The following is a 25,790-nucleotide window of genomic DNA, read 5'->3' on the forward strand; positions in this document are numbered from 1 at the left end:
TTAAAATGACAACTGTTGGTGTATGTGGGTAGCTCAGTCGGGCAGACCATGATCTCACCATTCATGAGTTCGAGCACCACATTGGGCTCGCCACTGTCAGACTGCCAGTGCAGAGCCCACTTTGGATCCTATGTCCCCTTCCCTTTGCATATCGCCCCCTTGCACTGTGTCAAAAATAAATAAACATTAAAAATAAATAAATAAGTAAAACTGCAGCTATCAAGTAGCCTGCTAAAAATCTAGAATTTAAACCTACATCTGGACATAGCAAATGTCGATAAATCCTATGTGGAAAGCAAAAGAGAAGTCTGGTAATCGGATACTCAGTAGTCTCCTGAGGAGGTGAGTTAACCACATTACGTTGTCCACAAGTTCAGGGACAGGAATCCATGACATCATAAGTGTCACATAAGTGTGCCTTAAAATCATAAAGTACTTAAAACATAAGCCTTTCTTTTTTTACTCTATTATTGGTATTAACCTGTTTAATATTACTAGTGAAATCTTGCTCGTAGTTCTGGAAGGATCTTTATATGTATGTGAACAAGAGTTAAAAGTATGTTGTTTTAGCCAACAAATCATCCAAAATGGAAGCACCTTTTTAAAAATGTGAATACCGGGGCGCCTGGGTGGCTCAGTCGGTTGAGCGTCCGACTTCGGCTCAGGTCATGATCTCCCGGTCCGTGAGTTCGAGCCCCGCTTTGGGCTCTGGGCTGACAGCTCAGAGCCTGGAGCCTGTTTCGGATTCTGTGTCTCCCTCTCTCTCTGCCCCTCCCCTGTTCATGCTCTGTCTCTCTCTGTCTCAAAAATAAATAAACGTTAAAAAAATTAAAAAAAAAAAATGTGAATACCGTGAATCATACCTTGATTTCATCTGTATGACTGACTGTAGACTTGAGGCTGTGTAAATATAGTTCTAGAACATCCATCATCATCTGTTTGCTTGTTTTGATACAGGGATATAAAATAGTAGATTTAATTTAGGCAGAGATTAAGAAACAAAATATATTTAGAATAAACTGATTTTGAAAGTAAATGGTATAATCTTTATTTGGTACACTTAGAATTACTTTTCTTAATGAAATGTTAAAAGCATCAAAAAAAATTCTGGAGATGTAAATTGGAATGAGCCATTATTTATAATTAAATCCTGGGACAAATGCCCAAGTGCTTTCTGGCATTCTGATTTGCATCAGATAGTATTAAAGATTGTATCCAAAAATCTTTCTTTCCCCTCTCCACCCCCTTCTCATAGGATGAAGATTTGGTAAAGTGGAAGGCATTGTTTGAGGAAGTCCCTGAACTGCTAACTGAAGCAGAGAAGAAAGAATGGGTTGACAAACTTCATGAAGTTTCTATCAGCTCTGATGCCTTCTTTCCTTTCAGAGATAACGTAGACAGAGCTAAAAGGGTAAGTGTGGAAATGATGTGCATTTGCACAGAATTGATTATGATGTAAAACCACTTCAGAAACCCTGCTTTTGGTGTTTAAGTTCTGTGAGTTTTATAGCCAAGTTATGGCAGTGTGATCAGTAATATTTAAGTATTTTACTTTTCCATTTGATGTTCTTTTGCTCTTTTGGCCGAGCGAATCAGTCTGTATTGTGAACCCTTGTTAGCTTATGCTTTGTAGAGGAGGATTTTGGTTCTTGCGTGTCTTCACCTGAACTTGTGTCTTGAAAGTCAATGTCTCTTCTCCCCGCAGAGCGGCGTGGCGTACATTGCTGCTCCTTCTGGTTCTGCTGCCGACAGAGTTGTGATAGAGGCTTGTGATGAACTGGGAATAATTCTCGCTCATACGAATCTTCGGCTCTTTCATCACTGATTTCGTAGCGCAGTGTTTTATGGTTTGCTCATGTGTAGGTGAAAAATCGCATGTGACCTTTTGACAGATGCCTTTTTTAAAAAATAAAACATTAAGTCTTAGTTATCTTGGATCCACAGCTTTTGGTTGTATTTAATTTCTTGAAGTTACAGGCTCTCTAGCATGACAAACATTACCCACAAATATTTGTGTGTAAGAAATACAGGTATATTCCTGCCTCCTGGAACTCAGCTCCTCCCCAAACATTGCCTGCACCAAACATTAAAAATCATCAAGTAGGCCAGAGAAGCCGAGCAGACACTGGCGTTAGATAACATGAGCAGCCTGCAGCCTCACTGCCTGCAGCCTCACTGCTTTCCTCATAGGGGATTTCACTCATGCAGCCTTTTTTTTAGCCACAGTTTTAAAAAGCTTGGTTTTCCACTTTCTACAAAAACAGCACCTTGCAGTGTGGGGCATAGAACCTTATAGAAGGGGATAAATAAGTCTTCTGTTGGCCACATATATGAGTAATACTAGTCCATACTCTTCCCTTCATGTTAAATAAAAAGTTACCTGCAGTATCAGCAAGTCCTTCGTGTCCCTTCTGGAGGTCTGTAGAAACATAATCAATGTTTGCTGTTCAAAAGTTGACCCAGCATTCCATGTACAGGCTTACTACTGAAAGTAGAGCACAGTGGGGTGGCAGTGCCTCCCCACATCACAGAATGGTGCCCTTATGTGCCCTGCACAGGTGGCCCTGACTGCTGATATATATGATACCTGTGGCCAACTAAAACCTTTTGTGATTTTTCATCGTAATGGAGGGGGTCTTCTTTTTCTATGTCTTTAATCTACCTCCTCCCTAAATTGAAAGTTCTGAAACTTTTGTGTTTTTTAAGGTCATCCTTCTAGTCATGCAATGGACTAATTTCCCAGCCCTCATTGAAAGAAGGCTGACTTGGCATAACCAATAAAATACTCACAAAAAAAATAGTCAACTTCAGGGGCTAGGCCCTAAAAGGCATTGCAACTTCAGCCTTAGTTTCTTGGATTACTTGACCTGGGACTGGTGAACACCATGTTGTGAAGACATTTAGGCAGCCCTCCACGAGGAGAGGAGCTGTTTTGGCAACACTACCTGCCAGCTCTGGGAGCCAGCTGTCTTGGAAGTGGTCCTCCGGCTCCCATCTCAGGCAACATCTGGCCGCGACCTCTTGAGAGACCTGAGACACAAGTGTGCAAAGGAGCTTCTCGTGAATTCTTGACCCACAGAAACAGAGACATGTTTGCTTAAAGCCACGATGGTTGAGGGTGATTTGTTAGTAATAGGTGGCTAATCTAGGTTTTGGCTTATAAATTAAGTGTGCATTCGATGTCCCCAACTTGATTGTTCTTTAACTTTACCAAAAGTTAACATCAAGGGTATAATTATCAAAACAGTGGTTGCTGTATTTAACACTGTCTTGCCTATCCATGCTTGCACAAATATTCTTGAGAACGGTACTACAAAATATCCTACTTAGATATACCAACGTGCAAATTCATCAAATTCATTCATTCTGTAATTACTGGTTTACATTTGCAGAAGAGGACTGTGTGAGAAGAGGACTGTGTGAGAGCTGAAATGCCACCCTCCGTTACTTCCCAGATACGGAGGAGCAGTATTTTTTTCTTCTATAATTTATTTTTTATTATTTTTTTAACGTGTTTATTTTTGAGAGAGAGAGAGAACGGGAGAGGGGCAGAGAGAGGGAGATACAGAATCTGAAGGAGGCTCCAGGTTTTGAGCTGTCGGCACAGAGCCCGATGTGGGGCTCAAACTCAAGAGCTGTGACATCATGACCTGAGCCGAAGTTGGACGCTCAACCGACTGAGCCACCCAGGCGCCCCCGGAAAAGCGGTATTTTTAAAGACCCAAAATGCTTTAAGAGTATCTCTGTTAAAGAGTAAACTTTTTAAACCAGGTAAGTTTTTATTTTGGACTTCAGGCACACAGAATTAGAATACTCTTTAGCCCATGACAGACTGGTTTATGTACATGGTCTTAATAACATTATAGGACCGGGACTTCATCTCCAGGACAAAATCTAGGATCTGGACAATAACTTAGAATCCAGCCCTTTGGAGTCCCCATGTTCCCCCACGCTATCCTATCTCCTCCAAGATAACCTCATCCTGAATCCCATGTCGATCTTTACATTTTTATGTAAACTTAAAAATTAGAAATCTTTGCTACCTACCCAAAGATTAGGAAGATTTTCTCTTATGTTTTGCTCTAGACAATTTATAGTTTTTATTATTACAGTTTACATGTAAGATCTGTTTAAATTTTAGTGTGATGATATATGTGTCAAGTTTCATTTTCTTTCCATACGTTCATCCAGGTGTTTTATCATCATTTGGAAAAACTTCCTGTTGGATTTCCTTGTTTGCTTAGTTAACCATTATTTGCATGGGTCTGTTTCTGGCCTCTGTTCTGTTCCATAGTTATTTGACCTAACACCAGTGCCACGTTGTCTTAAAAATTATAGCTTTGTGGTAAATTTTGAAATCAGATAATGGAAGTCCTTTATCATTATCCTTTTTAAAACTTGTTTTTTGGTTATTCCAGGGCTTTGGCATTTTCCTATACGTTTTAAAATTAACTACTCTATTTCTATAAAGAATCCTGTTGGAGGGTTCCTGGGTGACTCGGTTGAGCGTATGGCTCTTGATTTGGGCTAAGATCATGATCCCAGGGTTGTGGGATCGAGCCCTGTGTCTGCCTGGTGCTGAGCATAGAGTCTGCTTAAGATTCTCTCCCCCTCTTTCCCACTTGAGCTTTCTCTCAGGGGAAAAAAAAATTCTGTTGGCATTTTGATTGGAATGATAATTGAATCCATAGATCAATTTGTGGAGAATTGGCATGTCCCCTTCTTTCCCTGTGAAGGTTGATCCCCTCTGGTTTCTACCACCTTTTGGTTCCTCTCCAGTGGTTTCAAATATTTTGTAACATTTTTGTTCTATGTTTATAACTATCTGTAGGAGAGTTAGTCTAGTATAGTCTACCCATAAGAGAATCAGAAACACCAGTGAACATCATAGGAAAATTTTTAGTCACTGCTTCCATTTCTTAAGTTTTGTTTGTTTTTTTTTTTTTTTTTTTTTAATTTCTAAGTCAATTCTAGGGGCACTTGGGTGGCTCAGTCAGTTAAGCGTCTGACTTTGGCTCAGGTCATGATCTTGTGGTTTGTGGTTTCGAGGCCTGCATTGGGCTGTATGCGGACATCTCAGAGTCTGGAGCCTGCTTCAGATTCTGTGTCTCCCTCTTTCTCTGCCCCTCGCCTGTTCACACTGTGTCTCTCTCAAAAGTAAATAAATTTTTAATACATTTGAGTCAACTCTAGAAAGTATATTTTTTTTCTCCTAGGAACTTGACCATTTTGTCTTAAGTTGTCAAGATCGTTGGCACATGGCTATATTGTTTTGAATTTTTAAAGGGTCTTTATTATGGAGGTTTTGGGATGGACACAAATCAGCTAAACTCTGTACCTGTCATCCAAGTGTAACTCATGATCACTAGTTTTATATGTTTGCCCACTTAACCACTCCTCAACACTGATTATTGTGAAACACAATATAGGTATTTCCTCTGTAAGTATTTCAGTTAAAGTGACTCTATAAAATTTTAAAGTATTTTTACTCTTTAAAATATATAATCTATCTGCTGAAGGGGCCAAGAAATAATAATACCCCAGTAGCAAAGAACATGCCTAATGCCGAGTTCTTGGTTTCTGATGCTATCCAATAAAAGGATCCAGGACTCCTTAGAGAAACAGCCGACTCTAAGACTAGGGCAGAAAATATACAAGATGAGATGGATGCCTGGAGCATCTTAGTTTCAGTTAAGGAAGTGGTTTAAAAACAAAAATACAATGAGAGTATGTCAAAAGACATGGGAGCCAATGAAAAGAATTCCCAATAGCCAAAGCTGGAATCATTGGAGCAACAAAATAATGTAGTGTTGGATTATAACCCAATCTATGAAATATCTGAGTACAACGCCGACATAAATGAATGACTAAATATATGAAGAATAAATCCATGAAGAAGAATTTTAAGTAATTTATATGGATACTGCACTTTCAAGGATATGAGCATAACTTTCCACCCCTGAAGTGTGGGCCCTCTGCATAGTGACTTGTCAAGGAGCGTAGCATGGAAAGGAGGGTGAAAGAGTAATTACAGTGAAGAAAGCTGCCCACCACCTTGGCCAGGTGAAGGTTGAACCACTGTGTCACGCTGTTAGTGTATGTATGCCTAAAAATGGGAGTGGCACTTTACCTCTCTGGTCTTTCCAAAACCCTGTAGCCCCAGCTGAGTCATGAGAGAAACAGACAACTCCCAGCTGAAGGACATTCTACAAAATACCAGTACTTAGCACTGTCAAGATCATCAAAAACAAGGCAAGTCTGAGGACTACTATCTAGAGGAGACTAAAGAGACAACCACTAAATGTAGTGTCCCCAGGATAGACTGCTTGAACAAAGGACATGGGGTAAAAACTAAGAAAAGTCTGAATGAAGTATGTAGTTTATTATGGGTCAGTGTTGATTCATTCATTGTAACAAATGTACCATAATAATGTAAGATGATAACAAGGAGAAAGTGGGTGTAGGGTATATGGGAACTCTGTACCATCTTCACAATTTTTTCTGTAAATCAAACTATTAGCAAATAAGTTTTTGTTTCTGTTTTTAAATATATCACCATAATTCAAGTATCACACTGAAAGACCTAACCATTCTTAATATCAAATACCCAGTAACTGTCCAGATCTTCCACACTGGCTTCTTTTTCCCTTAGTTTGTTGGGAATAAGATCCGAGCCTGAGACACATTGCATTTGGCTGGTACATCTCAAGTTTGTTAGTTGACTGGTTCCTCTCCTTTTTTATTTTTATTTATTTTTTGCAGTCGATTATTGAAGATGCCCACTTTTTGGTTCCATAGATTTTCTGATATTCTGAATTTTGTTACTGCTTTCTTATAATGTCATTTTATTTTATTTGTGCCTCTTTTTTTTAATCTCTTTTAAAGTGCTAGTTGTAGTTTAATGATTTTTTTTAAACGTTTATTTATTTTTGAGAGAGGGAGAGAGAGCGTGAGTGGGGGAGGGACAGAGAGAGAGGGAGACACAGAATCGGAAGCAGGCTCCAGGCTCCGAGCTGTCAGCGCAGAGCCCGATGCAGGGCTTGAACTCACAGACTGTGAGATCATGACCTGAGCCGAAGTCGGGCGCTTAACCGACAGAGCCACCCAGGCGCCCCTGATTTTTTTTTTTTTTTAAGTTTGATCTATCAACAGTGGAGAAAGATCGGTTGAAACTTCGCTCTGTGAAGATGAATTTACGTCACTCCCTGCAGATTTATAGATGTTTGCTTCTTGTATATTTGAAGCTAAACAAGTGCTTGCACTTTTAAGTTACTATTTTTCATAGTGCTTTTATTATGTACTAACTCCAATCCTACTAACAATATTTGTCTTAGATAAAATATATAAAGTAAGTTATTTTATCTACTATGAACATAGCTAGACTAGCTCTTTTTCCGGTTTATATATGTCTAATACCACTTTTCATTCTTCTTTGGTGCTCTTACACTATTGGTACAGATACATCTGGAACCTGTTTTTGTTTTTAATGCACTTTGCCAACCTTTCCTTTTGCTTTCAGCTCATTTGTATTCATGTCAATTATTGATATATTTGGACCCTATTTCTACCATCCAATCTATAAAGTTCAAACCACTTTTTATTCCCTTCCTGTATTATTGCTTTAAACTGATAACTATATATTTCTCCCCTAATAAGAACTTCTTCCTGCTTAAAGAAAGTTTCTCCATTCTCATCCCCCAAAACTCCCATGTTAATCCCAGATTTTCAATTCAGGGTTAGAGAGAGACATTTTCTCCTACCCTTTTTTTTTTTTTAATTTAAAGACAGTCTTTCCGAGGTTTCTGTTAACTACTTCGCATACCTCTTGCCATTTCTCCTGCGTTTTCTCTCATGTAGAAATTATATGCAGTGTTGTGGTCTCTTTAGGGACAAATTCATTTTTAAAAATAAATTGTAACAAATCATGCCTGTGGGAAGTGCATAAAATATCTACAGTTTAAAGAATAATATGTGAACAGGGGTGCTTGGGTGGCTCACTCGGTTAAGTGTCTGCCTTTGGCTCAGGTTGCGATCTCACGGTTGGTGAGTTCCAGCCCCGCATTGGGCTCTGTGCTGACAGTGCCCAGTCTGCTTGGGATTCTCTCTCCCTCTCTCTCTGCCACTTCCCTGCTCACTTGCTGTCTCCCAAAATAAATACACTTAAAGAAAAAAAAAAAAAAAGAACATGTAAAGAAACACTTATGTCACCATCAACCAGGTTAAGGAAAGTAATTTTTGCCAGCAGCCCCCCCATGCCTCTTCTGGATTATTTTCCCATTTTTCCCTCCAGGAAACTACCTTGTGCCTTTTATGATAATCAATAACTTGTTTTGCTTCTCACCAGTTGGGTGATCTTGGGTATGTGGTTTGAACTCTTACAGTTTGTTTCCTTCCTCACTTGTAAAATAAAGATGGATTTGCTTCTGGAAAGGCTGAGTAGCTCTTGGTTAAAAGTACTTCTGGTTAAAGACACACGAAGCCAGTTTGTCAGGCTCAGGTCACAACACTGCTACTTGTTAAAGCTGAGTGATGTTAGGCTATGCACTCAGCCTTTGCCTCACTTTCTGTCTCTATGCACCTCATAGGGCTGTTACGAGGGGTGGGTGAGACAATGTGTAAGAACACTGAGAATTCCACCTGGAACATAATAAATACTGTAAAAAATGCTAGTTCCTGGTTTTTTTGTGTATATGGAAGGTAGTGGAGGATGACATGAATGCATGGAACTTGCTTCAAAAGTAGTAAGTGTATATTTGTGGAAGATTTTATTTCAGTTTCCAAATAGGTAGCCAAGAGATGTCTGATTTCCTTCAGCCTTTCATCGACTCTGTTTCCCCACACCTCACTTCTTACCAGTAGGCAAAAAGATATTGCAGAGACTTTATGTAAGTAAAGAGGCATTTTGTTTTTTTTTAATTAAAAAAAAATTTTTTTAGTGTTTATTTAATTTTGAGAGAGACAGAGTGGGAGTGGGGAAGGGGTAGAGAGAGAGGGAGACCCAGAATCCGAAGCAGGCTCCAGACTCTGAGCAGTCAGCACAGAGCCCGATGTGGAACTTGAACTCAAAGACTGTGACATCATGACCTGAGCTGAAGTTGGACGCTCAACCAACTGAGCCACTCAGGACCCCTCTTTTTTTTTTTTTTGAAATAAGAGTCACATAACACAAAATTGACCATTTTAACAATTCCAACGTGTACAAATCAGTGATTTTTAAGTGTATATATTCACAAATTTATGTCACCACCACTGCCTAGTTCTAGAACATTGTCATCAACCCAAAACAAAGCCTGTTCCCATTAGCAGTTACTCTATTCCTCGCTTCTCCCTGCCCCTAGTACCCTTTAATCTACTTTCTCTTTTGGTTTGCCTATCCTGGACACTTCATATATGTGTCTGACTTCGTTCACTTAGCATAGTGTTTTCAAGGTTCGTGTTGTGGTGTGTATCAGAACTTCATTTCTTTTTACAGTCAAATACTATTCCCTTGTACGGACACACCACATTTGTTTATCCATTCATCAGTTAATAAACATTTGGATGGTTTCCACCTTTCGTCTATTAGGAATAATGGTGCTATGAACGTTCGTGTACAGGTTTTGATGTGAACATCTGTTTTTGGTTCTCCAGAGTATATACCTAGGAGTGGAATTGCTGGGTTCTACACAATTCTGGGGTTAACTTTTTGGAGAACCACCAAATTTTCACAGCAGCTGGACCGTTTTACCTTTTCACCGGCAATGGATGAGGGTTTCAGTTTCTCTACCAAAGCTGCATGTTTTCGAGGCAAATATAACTTTTTAGCGCTTGGCTCAGCATCTTACATCTAATGCTGAATTAATTAGATCAGTAGGTTTCATTGTAAAGTCCCATCCAGCCGTTTGCTGGCAGAGGCAACATTTCCTTCTGGAACGAAACGGCAGTTTCCAAAGTACTGTAATGCAAGGAAAGAAAAGAGAAGGCCAAGGGAAAATCCTTGGCCTTCACTGCATTATGTGGGAGAGGAGCCTCCTGTGGCGGGCAGCGTGCAGACGTGTGTTCCAGGGCCCCGAGCTGCCTGCCTCCCTCGGCCTCCACGCAGCACTAATTATGAGTCTTCGGGCTCCACACAAGAGCTATTTTAGAGATCAATTTGGCTCCTAAGATTGTTAAAACGCGCATGTCTCTAAAGAGTAAGTAAAAAGGAATTCAAGGAAATGTAAAACATGCTTTAATATCTTCTACCTGACCCTAGTGAGGAATGTTAGAAAAGGAATTTCCATTCTTTGCTTTCAGCTGAAGCACCATTTCTCTTGCTGTTTTATTATTTTCTTCCTTTGTGATTTATATAGATTTTTGTTTGCAATTCAAATTAATCTTTTATTTCAATGAAGTCATGGAGTGAGCCAATGTGGCAATGATTATAACTCTCATTTCAAATGTGAGTGCCATATACTCTTTAAAAACAATGTTCTTAGCCTGAAAAACCCACAGCAGGCAAGGTCATCCTTGTGTTGTTCTCCTTTATCAGCCTTTATGCTTATCTTTAAGTGTTCCCCGAACACGAGAAGTCCCAAGAGTGGTCTTTTTTTTTTTTTTAATGGTTGAAATCTATCTCCTGAAAATGGGATTTTTTAATTGTAGCTTGCCACTTTCCCTACCACAGTAATGGGAATTTACTGAATAGGAAGCAATTTCAGCATTTAAATGTGCTGATGTGATGTTTCTTAATCACTTTAATGAGTTTCATGCAACTAGAAATGGAATAGAATTTTCGATGGAAATATAATTAAATAGAAAAGTCATTTCCTATACTTGTAATTTCCACCTGATCATTTCTTTATTCACCGCCTTAGAAAGTGTGCCTTACAGACTTATAGTGATATTATTATACAGACTAATTTGCATCATTCACTTAGGTCATTAGAGCTGAAAACAATATAAATACACAGTAAATTTCATTGCAAATCAAATGCAGCAAGGCAAGGTAAAGCTTCAAACCTATGATTTTTCTTTTTGATTCTGATATATTTGTTAGTTTTACCTGATTTTTTCTTAAATTGGCAATTTCCTGCCTGAATCCAGATTGGTCTTTTTGGTTTTTTTTTAATGTTTATTTTACTTTTGAGAGAGAGAATAAGACAGAGCGTGAGAGAGTGCATGCACAGTGGGGGAGGGGCAGAGACAGAGGGAGAGAGAATCCCAAGCAGTCTCCACACTGGCAGCAGGGAGCCTGATACGGGGCTTCAACTGGCTTTCAATGGAACCGTAAGATCATGACCTGAGCCAAAGTTGGATGCTCAACTGACTGAGCTACCCAGGTGCCCCAGGTTGGTCTTTTAATTATGCATTTTCAACCTGGTCTGTTTAAGACAGGTCTCAGGAAGAAGTATCGTGAGTCAGTAAAAACTGTTTAAAGAACTTTGGAAATCCTCTTGGTTCTTGTTTTTGAATGATTTTTCTGAGAAATAGTAAAACAAAGTTTTACCATTCTTGCATTGTGATGCCAAAACATAAAAGGCCATTGAAATTTGTTTAATTTGTTCTGATTATTTGAATGTAGTTAACCGATTCACTATTGAAACAGTTTAATTTTAAAATTAATGTATTGCTCTTGAGAATCTAGCAGACATTTTGGAAAACGTGGTATTTTTAAATCTTAAATATGGAGCTTGTGGTTTTTTTTTTTTACATATCAGTGTATAAGTTGTCAAGAGGCTTTGCTGTCCATTTAATCAATACAGTCCAAGTGGATTTACCTAAACTCACATTTGGGAAGATAGTTTTAGGTTGCAGATAGTGGTTCGAAGCACATTCTCAACTGATAGCTGCTCTTTGGTCATGTTTTAAAATATAAAGACTGTTAAGCAAGATGGAGTCGGGGTGTAGACCTTGACCCACGTGTTACCTGGGCTTCCTCTTCACATATGGAAATGGAGGGACCCGTGTGCATTCTCGTAGGTAGGCCTGCACCTTCAGTGGGACAATCCACTGCACAGTGTGCATAGATTTGTATCAAATCACATGTTCTCTTCAGCGATGAATGATGACAAACGAGAGAGTCACTTAATATCACCATGATCTGTTTCTTCTGTGATTTATCTCTCTCTCTTTTTTAAACGTATTCAGAAATCAGGGGCGCCTGGGTGGCGCAGTCGGTTAAGCGTCCGACTTCAGCCAGGTCACGATCTCGCGGTCCGTGAGTTCGAGCCCCGCGTCGGGCTCTGGGCTGATGGCTCAGAGCCTGGAGCCTGTTTCCGATTCTGTGTCTCCCTCTCTCTCTGCCCCTCCCCCGTTCATGCTCTGTCTCTCTCTGTCCCAAAAATAAATAAACATTGAAAAAAAAAAATTGTTTAAACGTATTCAGAGCTGCTGTCTTGGTCATTACTGGCCTAATAAAGCTGAAAGATGAGGAACGTTAAACAGAAACCTAGGGTTAGCTTCTATGTCCTGCTAAGGAAAACTGATCTGCGCTGCATTCTTTATAAAATTAGACTGTAAAACCTTGTCCCAGTGAGACACTAAATGTCAGGGCATTTTATAAACCATAAATCAATTCAGATGTGAGATGTTTTTTTTTAAACAAATGAACCCTGAGGAAATCTCTTTCTGTATTTAGTCTTAATATTCATTGGCAAGTATTTATTGAAATATTTTCTTCTGTTACTCAACAGTGTACAAAAAATGTTTTCCAAAGGCCCTTGGGTGGCTGTCAGTTAAGTGTCCAACTCTTGATTTCGGCTCAAGTCATGATCTCCTGTCATGATCTCACGGTTTCTGGAATTGAGCCCCGTGTCAGGCTCTGCGAGGACAGTGTGGAGCCTGCTTGAGATTCTTTCTCCCTCGCTCTCTGCCCCTCCCCCACTCGCGTGTGTGCATGCATGCTCTCTCTCTCTTTCAAATATAAACTTAAAAAAAATGTTTTCCATCTCTTGTATATTATGAATTACTAATTTTTAACTAATTAGAATTCAGCTGTTTCCAACACCATTATTTACTGTTTTAGATGCCAGATTCGATCTCAAAGTTTTGTTGTTTCCCCAAAGCTAAACTGAAAAGGAGATGTCCTCTGTAGGTCAGGAGTGTGCAAACTCTGTTCCCCGCTCTGCTGGGGCACCTCAAAAGTGTCAGCTGGCAGGAAGCAAGCAGAGCTGGGTTGAGGTTCTCCTATCACAGTATCTCCTTAAGACAGAACTCCTCTAGGATATACTGTTCAAGTAGTTTTAACATCACTGGCCTCCTTTTGTTTTCCTTGCAGGTAACCTCTTTGAATGGGTGTTTATTCAATGAAGGATGGCATGGAGAGGGGAGGGAAGGAAGAATGATAGTTGGAAAAAAACAACCAAAGGTTCTTTCAACCCCACTTCTGAAGAACCAGCTAGCAAGCTAAATAAATATTTGAGTCCACTGAAATCTGGTAAAGCAGAAATATAAAACTAGCTCCATTACTGAAGAGATGAAATGATAGGAATGAATCTGTTTTTGTAGTGACAGATTTAGAAAATTTTGTATGTAAATCGCCAAGGGGGAAGCTGTACACATCATTGGTTTTCCAATGTTTGCTGAATTGAAAAACAACATTAATTTAAAAAAATTTTTTATTTCTGAGAGAGAGAGCGTGAGTGGGGGAGGGGCAGAGAGAGAGAGGGAGACACAGAATCCCAAGCAGGCTCCAGGCTCTGAGCTGTCAGCACAGACCCCAACACGGGGCTCGAACTCATGAGCCATGAGATCATGACCTGAATTGAAATCAGACACTTAACTGAGCCACCCAGGTGCCCCTGAAAAGGAACATCTGTGGGGATTCTTCTTTACCCCAAATTCCTTTATACAACATTCAAGCCACGACAGTCAAGTTGTGGAATGTAAATCTTTTATTAAACAGTTGTCTTTCCACAGTAGTAAAGCTTTGGCACATACAGTATAAAAAATAATCACCAACCATAATTATACCAAATTCCTCTTATCAACTGCATACTAAGTGTCTTCAATACAATTTTTTCCATATAAAAATACTGGGAAAAATTGATAAATAACAGGTAAGAGAAAGATATTTCTAGACCATTACTAGAATCATTTGGAAAAGGTGAATACTGTGGATATTTTAAATATCACAGTTACAAGGACATGCCGTCCCTACAATACTGCAGGCCAGTTAAGTGGAAGCAGAAGTGTTTGGGTAACTTTCCTACTTAAAAATTTGAGAATATCATTTCAATACATTTTGTATGTCGGTTGGTGCCTATGCTTCCCTATTGATCCCAAACCAAATCACAAGTTAGAATCATTTCATTTAAAATACTGAACGGTATTGAATACTTCGGAGCAGAACAGGCGATGTACTGCTTCCATTTATGAGAAAAGTCTCAAAACACTCCCAGGGTGATGCTTGGAGAAGCTGTGAGTTGAGCTGAAGCTGGAGAAGTCACTCCAGAGCAAAGGGCTTAAGAAAGAAACTCTCTAAGATGGGGTCTGCTAACATCACTCCAGTTTGGATGGACCTTGGCAGAGAATCCATGCTTGTTTCTCTGGATTGAAAATATCACTCTCGGGAATCTTCTCTGTCAGCCTGTACATCTAAAGGCATGAAGCATTCAATTGGGCAGTTGACATTCTGTTAAAACAGAAAAGGAAAGAAAAAAAAAAAGCAGCATTCTGTTAAAATAGAAGAAACATTTATTAAAAAAATCCTGTAAAGCTACAGAAAAAAGGTGGGGAGGATTTTATGACAACTACTTATAGATAGATGATTTTTAGCTTCAAGAACTTATCAATGTACCGGGCAATAGGAGATGTTTAAGAGTTTAATAAATCTGAACCTAAATTATGTCATAGGGTACACACTCTTATGTGGATCCCGAGAAACTTAACAGAAGACCATGGGTGAGGGGAAGAAAAAAAAAAGAGGGAGGGAGCCAAAGCATAAGAGACTCTTAAAAACTGAGAACAAACCGAAGGTTGATGGGGGGTGGGAGGGAGGGGAGGGTGGGTGGTGGGTATTGAGGAGGGCACCTGTTGAGATGAGCACTGGGTATTGTATGGAAACCAATTTGACAATAAATTTCATATTTAAAAAAAAGGTGTTTTTTAAAAATTAAAAATATTTGGTTCATTCAGAAGAAAGGTAGCTACAGAAAGAGACTCCCTACAAGGTGTCTAACTGCGTTTAGGGAAGAAACACTCGAGGTGCAGGTGCACGTACAGTGTTCGTTCTCTGGTGGTATCTCTGCGAGTACTGGTTGTAGTGGCCGGTGGAGCCTTCGTGACCGGGTTCAGCCCCTGGTCTTCGGCAGTTGTCACAGCGCCAGCCCTGAGAGAACACAGGCATGAAGTCAGATGGGGTTTATGATAACCTGGGAGCATCACAATTCAGGTCTTCCACGTTGGCAAAGTATAAGCTATAAGCGGTTAACCACTGAGGGAGCTTAGATGAGGATTTTATGCATTTACAACTTGTAGAATACATTTGGGCTTATTGCTTACATCTTATAATTGCCCCTGTCTACTTATGCTTTTCCTGAAATGTTCTCCCTTCTCTCCCTATTCAAACCCCACCCATCTGCTAAGAGTCATTCCGGTCCCAACTTCCCAAGTAAGCTTTCAGCACTAGAAGACAGAGAGGTTTTCCTAGAATCCTAGAGCTTTTTAAAATGGACTTGCCTATTTTTAATTTTCTGAGGAACCTCCACACTGCTTTCCAGAGCGGCTGCACCAATTTGCATTCCCACCAACAGTGCAAGAGGGTTCCCGTTTCTCCACATCCTCTCCAGCATCTATAGTCTCCTGATTTGTTCATTTTGGCCACTCTGACTGGCGTGAGGTGATACCTGAGTGTGGTTTTGATTTGTATTTCCCTGATAAGGAGCGACGCTGAACATCTTTTCATGTGCCTGTTGGCCATCCGGATGTCTTCTTTAGAGAAGTGTCTATTCATGTTTTCTACCCTATGACCCAGCAATAGCACTGCTAGGAATTTATCCAAGGGACACAGGAGTACTGATGCATACGGGCACTTGTACCCCAATGTTCATAGCAGCACTCTCAACAATAGCCAAATTATGGAAAGAGCCTAAATGTCCATCAACTGATGAATGGATAAAGAAATTGTGGTTTATATACACAATGGAATACTACGTGGCAATGAGAAAAAATGAAATATGGCCTTTTGTAGCAACGTGGATGGAACTGGAGAGTGTGATGCTAAGTGAAATAAGCCATACAGAGACAGATACCATATGGTTTCACTCTTATGTGGAGCCTGAGAAACTTAACAGGAACCCATGGGGGAGGGGAAGGAAAAAAAAAAAAAAGAGGTTAGAGTGGGAGAGAGCCAAAGCATAAGAGACTGTTGAGAACTGAGAACAAACTAAGGGTTGATGGGGGGTGGGAGGGAGGAGAGGATGGGTGATGGGTATTGAGGAGGGCACCTTTTGGGATGAGCACTGGGTGTTGTATGGAAACCAATTTGACAATAAATTTCATATATATAAAAAAAAAACTCAGTTAAGGGTTTTGCAATATTTTTCTTATATGTATTTAAGCAATACATAAATTTCAGACTCTGCCTTAGTTATTTTAGTTGCCATTTTCAAGTAACTGATTTCAATTGTGAATATGCTGAAACCCACCAAAAAAAAATAAAAATTAAAAAATGGAAAAAAAAATAAAAAAAAAAATAAAATGGACTTGCCATCACAGGGACAAACACCCTCATTTTGCCGATAAGGAAACTCAGGCCCAAAGAGTTACTTGCACAGAGCAAGTGGGAGAACCTCGTACTGAACTGCCGGTGGATTTGGGACTGCCACCCAGCTGCGTGACTCCTGGCCATTTCTATCTGTTGTCACTTCTTCCTAAATTTCCATGCCTAGTGTGCATTGTAGCCTTTCATCTGGCCAGACGTGGGATGAGAGATGGGAACAGGACGGAGCGGGGCCACTGAGACTCCTCCCTGAGAGTTTTGCTAGAAATGTTAGGGAACAGGTTCTTTTTCATTGTTGCTCCTAAGCCTGTAGGTGATAAATATGGAGCTGACAGAGGTCATCTTTCTCACTATCAGCAGGAGTTTCTAGAAAACAAAGCCAATACAAAGGAACAAAGCATATGAGAGAGTGAGAGACTCTGAATGCCACTGCCGGAGCAGCTCTGAAGCTGGTCGATCCTGGACTCTTCAGCTTTGTGAGTCTTTTTTTGCCTAAATCAGCTTGAGTTGAGCTTTCCTCTCATAACCAAAAGAACCTCAAATAATACAATCACTTTCTTCTACTGTCACTTAAATATTCCAGACATATTTCTCCGTTAAAAAGTATATTCCCGGGGCGCCTGGATGGCTCAGTAGGTTAGGTATCTGACTCTTGATTTCGGCTCAGGTCATGATTTCACGGTTTGGGAGTTCGAGCTCCATGTTGGGCTCTGCGCTGGTGGTACAAAGCCTGCTTGGGATTGTCTCTCTCCCTCTCTCTCTGCCTCTCCCCTGCTCTCTCTCAATAAAACTTATAAAAAAGCATATTCCTCCTAATACCTAATACAGGTAAATACCTACTTACAGAATCACTGAATCTGGCTTCTACACACATAAAAATGTAACAGTTTCTACTGCTGTCCTTAGTGTTTCATTTAGCACTTTCTTTAGAACAGAACAGGTGTCACAAATGAAAGATTTCATGTGTGTAAATAATGAGGAGATGCTGAAGTGAGACCACAGTCTAAAAATTAACTTTCCATCACACATTTCTATACCAACCACTTACCAGAAATGCCTGAGTTCTATGATCACAGTCTTTGTTTAATGAGAGACAGTGAGCACCTCCACAGGTTCCCTCCATCAGAGGGAGGAGGTCAGAATACTTTCCATGAGCTCAGGTCCTCAGGTGGGGACAGAGGCAGACACCTGAAGACCCTTCCCTGCCTTTCTAAAAACCATTTTCATCATGTTCCTTTTCTTCTTGGGTACCTACAGTTGGCTAATACCCAAAGGCATCAACCAGTGAATCTTACCCTAGGGTGGGGAGCAGGCTCTTCATGTATCAGAATGTGAGGAGCTGTTGGAAAGGGTGTGTTTTCATTGAAAATAAAAGGAGTGTTATGTATCATGGCTTGTGAGTTATAAGAACCATTTTATTTTGAAATTTCAAATAATATTAGAGAAAAGCACAGCATTTTCTATCATACTGAGGTAGAGCACAGACTAGAAATGGTTGAGGGGCCCCTGGGTGGCTCAGTTGGTTAAGTGTCTGACTCTTGATTTCGGCTCAGGTCATGACCTCACGGTTCGCGGGTTTGAGCCTGAGTCAGGCTGTGTATTGTCAGCATGAAGCCTGCTTGGGATTCTCTCCCTCTCTGTCGTTCCCCTGTGTGCACATGCGCACTTGCTCTCTGTCTCAATAAATAAAAGGAAATGGTTGAGAAGTTCCAGTTTAAATGATGGACTTCCAAGCCTTTCCATAAGTGGCTTCCCACTTCTTCTCATCTGATTTGTTACCATAAGATGCTCTGTAAGATGGGTGGCTCCCTGGACCCCACATATGCCAGCCCCTTCCCTTCTCAGGTGCTTTACTCTGGTCTCTCTGCTTCCTCCTCTTCCCTCAACCTATTTAAAAATTTTTTTTTTCAACGTTTATTTATTTTTGGGACAGAGAGAGACAGAGCATGAACGGGGGAGGGGCAGAGAGAGAGGGGAGACACAGAATCGGAAACAGGCTCCAGGCTCCGAGCCATCAGCCCAGAGCCTGATGCGGGGCTCGAACTCACGGACCGCGAGATCGTGACCTGGCTGAAGTCGGACGCTTAACCGACTGCGCCACCCAGGCGCCCCATCCCTCAACCTATTTTAAACAATCTAGGGGCATCTGGGTGGCTCAGTCGGTTAGGCGTCTGACTCTTCATTTTGTCTCAGGTTTTGTGAGTTCGAGCCCCCACGCTGGGCTCTGTGCACTGACCACATGGAGCTTGCTTGGGATTCTCCCTCTCTCCCTCTTTCTCTGCCTCTCCCCACTCACACGCTCTCTCTCAGAATAAATAAATAAACTTAAAAAAACAAAAAACGAAACATCCTAAACCCCAGCCAGTTCATGTTTCTCATTCCATGGAAACTTTCTTGCTGATTCCAGCCTACCTGGAAAGTATTTGTCAGACTCACTAAGAAACTTAATCAGCTTGACTTTCAGTGTATGCTAATTTAATGTTTCCAAATATATCATGAAAAGCCAGGACCATTTCTCCTTCCCTCTGTCCCATATTCCTGAAGCACAGTGCTAGACCAACAGCAGGGATCTATTACTGGATTGAGAGAGGATACAAGAAAGTGGTAATTTCTTAGGTCCAGGATGTTATTCAGAATATTTAACAGCAATGCCACGGGGACACCTATCTATCAGAATGGATCTAGAGGCCCAGTGCTGTGCAGCATTTAACACTTTAATTTAAGATGAAGAATTGAGACAGCCCGAGAATAGTAGGTGTGAGAAGAAGGGCTGGGGCTGCCACGGAGGGGAGAGCTGGGAAGGGGTGTAGAGGGGCCTAAAGTTGGCAGCTATGTGCCAACAGGAAATGAGGTATTTCTACTTTCATAACGGGCACTACCATACCTTTGTGTACAGCACACACACAGGAAGCTGACCTCTTAATCCCCAGTGCAGGAGCCCCCTCTTTGTCTTATTTAAATTAGAGGGAGGCTGGCCTTACCCGCTGGCCTCCGAAGCATGTGCAGGAGCAAATGGCACCAAGATATTCCTTCTGCCACTGTTCTCCTACATGGTATGTCTTCCCATCATCATAGCACGTTGCCTCATCTGCGTGGAGACACAAGTCAGAAGCTCATGTAAGATTGAGAATAATACAGACCTCACCTTCCTAAAGAGGGTGGGTTCTGTTTCTCTCCCAAATTTGCATCATCACAGCCGAAATCCTACATGTTTGTGAAAACCATTGTTAGGAGAGGTACTGCTGTATAGATCTTAGGGCAGCACTTCCAGAAACTAACTCTGATAAACTGGATAAGGTTCGTATTTTAAAAGTTGAATCTAAAGAACCATAAAGCTTTCTTGTAGTATTTCATTGCAGCTTATGGTCAAAATACTGAGGAAAAGTGCTCATGTGCCCTGTAATAACATTAAATCATGGCTCATTTTTGAAGCTTGTCTCCACTTTCCCAAATCAAAAGATTAACAAACCCACTGCTCACTCCTCAAGGAGACCTAAAGTCTCCAATCATTTCAGTGAATGAGAGCTGCAGCTCAGTAATAAAAGTGGGAGTGCTTAATAAGCCACTAAAAATGATGTGTGGCAACGTACGAGGATCACACTTGAATTCTCCTTTTCCATTTCCAAGACAGGTGCAGCTCATCATCTGGCCATTCTCCCCCTGACGATCCCACTTCTCTCCAATCTTGTAGTTCACGCCATTGTCATGGCACCATTCTGCAGGGTGGGGAAAGTCAGAGGCAGAGAGTTACCAGGGTGTTCTGACTCGCAAGACAGTGCGTGAGCTGGGACACGTCACAGGATTTCGAACGCCAGGCAACCTGGAAGGAGTGGCAAGAAAAGTTGAAAGTCATGATCTCCATGACAAACCAGTTTTGGGTTGGATTTAAAAATATTATCTTTACAGTTTCGCATTTTCTAGGATATTTTAAGACGCGATGTATTCCGCCAAAATCATGTCACAAGAATTGTCAGTGACCTTCATCTGCATTCTCACTCTTAAGGTTTAAAATTACTGAAAACCAAAGTAGGATTTAAATAGTCTTTTGGGAATGGATCATAGATGAAAAGTCACTTTTTGGATTTGCAGAGAACCTGGATACAAAGTAGTTCTATTAACCAAAAAACAAAGCTCAGCTGGTTTCCACGAGTCATAGCCTGTTTCTTGTAAATGGAAAGGGTAAACGAATAGGCCTGTGTGTCAAAACAAAACAAAAACAAACAAAATGATAGATCACTGGTTATTATCCCTACAAACAAGGCTGCTTCTGAGGAGCATCTAAAAGTCACAGTGCTGTATCTTTACTACACATAAAAGATGTCTTTAATCTCCAAAACAAAACGCACCTCAGAAGTGTGTATAACAGTATACCAGTTCTTCCCTTTTATCAAGTCAGTCACTCCTTACTTTGGCAATTACGACATATAAGCAAAGGACATGTGAGTTGGGCCAAAGCATCACATAAATCCCTATAGCTCTGCTCCCACAGTTGCGCCTAAGTACTTAGCTTGGTAATAAATATACAAACCTAAAATAGTTCAGTGTCAGAAATGAAGAGCCACCTAAATGATGCCAAATGTTAAAACCCCCAGCTCCTACTAAACGGCATAGGGCACACCTGCTCCATCTTTCCATTTTCAGATGGTCAAGCACACCGGCCTGCATTGAAAAAATTAGTTGTCTCCATATGTTAGTCTGAATTAAACCACTTCACATTTTAGTCTGAAAATCTCTTAAAAATCTATTATGTTGGATTTCCCCAAATACAACTTCTGGGTATGTCTTGTAAGAGGCTCGTTTATAAGCCATAATGGTTAACACCTATAGAAAGAAACCAACTGTCCATAATAATCACATCCCCTAAAAAAAAAAAACAAAACAAAAAAACAAAACAAAACAAAAAATGCAGAAAGGAGAGTTTTGTAAATTCTAATGTTAAATCTCAAAGCATAATAAGTCATTTCTAGGATCATTTTAACTGAAAGTATAATTAAAAATATTACAATCTTTTTACAGTTTGAAACTCAAATATATTTCAGATGAAGTCGATTCTTAATTATGTAGAGATGAGTATCTGTTATCTCTACATTACATGGCAAGATTCAAACTACCCGATGTGTGTACATGGATGTGTAAGACGAGGGTGTGTATGCGTGAGAGTGTGTATATATTATGATATGTGTATGTTTGGTGTGTGTTGAAAGAGAACATGAGCATAAATGTTCACCTCTGAGCTCACTCAACATTAAAGATTAAAAAAGATTTGGGATTCCTTCACATCTCTTCTATTCTTCATTAGACTTGGCTCCGGAGAATTTGACTTTAGTATCTTAACAGAAAATTTTTGTAAAAAAATCACATTATCATCACATATATATTCTTAATTAATAGTCATATTGCCCCATAACCCTGGAAATGAGGCAGGAGTCAACAAGTAAAATTTCCCATCATTTTTTATGATGCAAAATGTTACTTTGAGGCCAGCAGTCTCCCCTCATTTGCTTCATGTTTGGAAGAGCCCTTGTCTGCCAAACATGCTTGCTTGGCACACTGTGCTAACGCCTGGAACCGGAGGAGATGGACAAAGCAAGCTACTCACTAGATGAGTCACATCTGAAATGCCCACTGCCAAAGCCCAAGCACTGGCACCAGAGCTTAAAGCCAGATTCAGACAGCCGCTCCCACTCCTCTCCGACGGCATGATGAGAAACCGTGTAGGGGTCGAAGCACGAGTCACCTGTAGGTTGGTTTAGGCCTTGGTCGACTACATGAAGAAAAGGAGGAAAAAGAAAAAGAAAAGACATCTTATTGGTGGTTTTGGAGCATAAGGAGAAAACTGAATTACGGTTATAACGACTTAGTCTAAACCAGAAATCCCAGCAGCATTTAGAAACATGCCTCTGTTCTACCCAATGCATCAGCTGCTCTAACAGTGCTTAGATGCTGCCGGTGAACACTTGCCCAAGCACCTTAAAAGGAGCCCACATTTCATTTTTGCCATCACTTCTAAAAAATCCTCATTTCTGGCAAAACATGGAACACATCTCAAGGCATTTTAAGCTAGTTCAGAACCTGAGCGGGACGCAGAGGCTGGACTGTCTCTCCAGGAGTACCTGAGGGACCTTACGCTAGTTACTTTGCATTTCTCTGTCTTACTTCCCTCACCTGCAACACGGGGATACTAATAAAAATATATCTACCTGCTCAGGATCTTGTGAAGGAGATATTATAGCATGAATTCAAAGCACTGGTCCATTGCTAACACTTAGAAAGTGCTCAACAAGTAAAAAATATTAGAGAGCATCTTTTGCTTGTGCTTTTTATTTATTTATTTTAATGTTTATTTATTTTTGAGAGAGAGAGTGAGTGAGCAGGTGAGGGGCAGAGAGAGAGGGAGACACAGAATCTGAAGCAGGCTCCAAGCTCTGAGCTGTCAGCAAAGAGCCCGATGCGAGGACTGAACTCATAAACTGCGAGATCATGACCTGAGCTGAAGTCAGATGCTTAACTGACTGAGACACCCAGGTGCCCCTGAGAGCATCTTTTGCTTTTAATGCAAAAGTCTCAGGCATTCTTATATACCATTAGAATGCAATATTCACTTTTATTATTGCAGCCTTTGCTTTGCATAACCGTGCAAAAATAGTGCAAAAATCCTAGGTTCTGTACATTATTATCATAGTAGTAGGACTGTTTTACTTTAGCAATAAAATCAACTGTTTCAAATAAGAGAAAGCAAGGGATATGAACGACTCAGGAATGAGTAATGAGGTCTCTTCATGTTGCCTCAGATCTTGGTCTTTATGTTTTGAGAAAACTTAAAGTAATCTGTGCAAACAAAGCATGCTTCCAATGATTTTCTAAAAATTAAATAAACTAACTTCGGTGACTTTGAATCCCACCGGGTCTATTTCTTTTTATAGTGCAAACATCAAAATCTCAAAAGCAATAGATATTTCAAGTGGCTAATAGTTTAAAAGGCATCACCCTGGAAGAAACTAGAGTTTGAAAGAAACTAAGAAGTCTGACATGTCTAAAAGCCAGGAGAACCTGGCTAGAATGCAGAATACTGCTGCTGGGGATACTGGGTTGGAAAGAGAAATGAAAGGAAACTGAAGTGTTACTAGGGATTTCGGTAACCCTCCTAAAAATAGCCAGGAGTTAAAATTCCACCTGACTTAACTTATGGAGACGGAATCTTAAAGAAAAAAAAAAATGATGTGGAAAAGCACAAAGACCTCTGTGCTTTTGAAAATTCCTTTCATGTGGCTCCCCACTAGTAAAACCACTCAAGGCAGAAGGCATGCATTACCATGGATACATAACACAACAAGCACAAAATGATCCCCCCACCAAATAGTCAACTGCTTAAATTCACAGACATTTATACACGTAAAGTAGCATGGTCATCTGTGTACTACACATTCGGCAGCTGACCCTGGAATAAAGCCCGTCCCTTGGCAGGGATAGAATTTAGCACTTCCTGCTGATGTGGGATAGAGAACCCTCTGGTGGGAAGATGGAAGGTTCATGGTTTCGATTATTCCCTATCTCATGTTCCTTGGTGAATCTTCAGCTGATGCAGGTTGAAAAGGCAGGTGATACACTACTGGCTTAAAAGGACTTTGCAAGTGCTACAAAGAGATGTCGGTGACCGTTTAACCTCTATTTCAGCTTTGGGCCTATATAATCAGAAAAAGAAACTGAAATCACACTGGACTCAGGGAGCTCCTTGAACAGAAGGGGGCTATGTTGGCAGCATTTTACATGAGGAACAAAAACCAGCAGTCGCTAATGTTTGCAGATAGGGAATTTCCTTTACAGGTAATCAGTTCCAGTACTTAAAAATCCCTGAAGAGGCAGCAACATGGTGAGATGCAGAGGGCCTGGGAAAAGAGATCAGGAGACTTGTGCCCTGTATCAATTCAGATACTCACTGGCAGGTAGTCAAAATGTTGGACTAAATAATATTTGAGGTCCCTTCCAGGTCTATTATCATACACTGTTTGAAACTATTTGTAGATGCATTTTACAAAGATAGTTGGATATCATGAGGGAAAAATCATTGCATTTAAAGTTGCTCATTTACTTAATGGCATTACCTCCCAAAGTTAAAAGACAACAGCGACAAAGGAACATTCAGTCAAGAGAAAAAGGGTCTCTGGGGTAGTCCAGAGGGGAGCCTGTGCCCGAGTAACCGGGCACGCACGTACCAGAGTTGCCCACGGTAACGACCTCCTCCCGAACCTTGTGCCTCTTGTGGTCTTTCAGTGCCTCCACTATGATGTTGTAGGTGGCCCCTCTGGTGAGGCCTGTCAGGGTGGCACTGGCCGAAGTTCCAGGAACTCGGAACTGCAATTATCAGCACATCCAAAGTGACGGAAAGAGCGTTATAGTGAGGAATTCATGTGACTTGCCCTATTATCAGTAACCCGCGCTACGTAAATAAAGCAAACAAGGAAGGACGGTGGAAAGGTCTCAAACCAGCCGTAGAGAGAAATGGAACTTGGGGGAGAGGCCATCTTTTTTATTTGACCTGCCAAAAATCTACCCTCTGTGCTCCCTAGTTATCAGGAGCCCTCAGTAATTTAATAGGCAGGCTCCTCTTCGTCCTGCTGTAATCGCAGGTCTGTGTAAGCCCACTGGAAACCCTCACCACCCCATTTCACATAAAATGTGGACACTGTGCCATGAGGGAGATCTGTTCATCCTATGCAAGGTGGCATGTGACCCCCAGATGGGGGCCTTAAAGCGTTTTGGCAAATCCTCAAACTCATGTTTCTAGGCTCATGAAACTTTCACAGTGTGGTTAGTTTCTTTTGGTTTTGTTTTTGTTTTTTAACTCTTCCACTTTCTAAAAATAAGAACACAATAAAAATTGATACCAGCAAGACAAAGAACAAAAGTTTTAGAGAATCCATCGCTGGTAACAGCTGATATGCACGGCTTCACTTAAGTTCCTTCTCCTTAGACATATTGTAGATAATGGGATTCTTCACGGACAAACTATAAGGTGGCTATTTATTTATTTATAAAGATTTCATTTTTAAGTAATCTGTACACTCTATGTGAGGCTCGAACTCACGACCCCGAGATCAAGAGTCGCATA

The 25,790-nt window shown here is 40.6% G+C and overlaps 2 protein-coding genes across 14 annotated transcripts in view; one reads left to right on the top strand and one right to left on the bottom strand.

Annotated features, from left to right (window-relative positions):
* Positions 1–1,943, top strand: part of ATIC (5-aminoimidazole-4-carboxamide ribonucleotide formyltransferase/IMP cyclohydrolase) — a 28,040-nt gene extending 26,097 nt beyond the window's left edge. The window contains exons 15-16 of the mRNA XM_040476161.1: positions 1,256–1,411; positions 1,706–1,943. Of these exons, the coding sequence (XP_040332095.1) occupies positions 1,256–1,411; positions 1,706–1,825 (276 nt within the window). The 3' untranslated portion in view covers positions 1,826–1,943. The remainder of the gene's footprint in view (positions 1–1,255; positions 1,412–1,705) is intronic.
* An 11,892-nt stretch (positions 1,944–13,835) lies between these two features.
* The window catches only part of FN1 (fibronectin 1), a 71,542-nt gene continuing 59,587 nt past the window's right edge, over positions 13,836–25,790 (bottom strand). For 6 of the 13 annotated variants that reach the window (XM_040476174.1, XM_040476165.1, XM_040476164.1 and 3 more), the window contains 6 exons: positions 24,895–25,033; positions 22,281–22,445; positions 20,272–20,397; positions 19,663–19,769; positions 15,182–15,289; positions 13,836–14,593 (listed from right to left, as the gene is read on the bottom strand). In XM_040476174.1, the coding sequence (XP_040332108.1) occupies positions 14,522–14,593; positions 15,182–15,289; positions 19,663–19,769; positions 20,272–20,397; positions 22,281–22,445; positions 24,895–25,033 (717 nt within the window). In that variant the 3' untranslated portion in view covers positions 13,836–14,521. The remainder of the gene's footprint in view (positions 14,594–15,181; positions 15,290–19,662; positions 19,770–20,271; positions 20,398–22,280; positions 22,446–24,894; positions 25,034–25,790) is intronic. The other 7 variants (XM_040476173.1, XM_040476169.1, XM_040476171.1 and 4 more) reach the window with 2 other exon arrangements.

This window comes from Herpailurus yagouaroundi, unplaced genomic scaffold, assembly GCF_014898765.1.
Source record: "Herpailurus yagouaroundi ecotype Mexico unplaced genomic scaffold, PumYag 140, whole genome shotgun sequence".
NCBI lineage: Eukaryota > Metazoa > Chordata > Mammalia > Carnivora > Felidae > Herpailurus > Herpailurus yagouaroundi.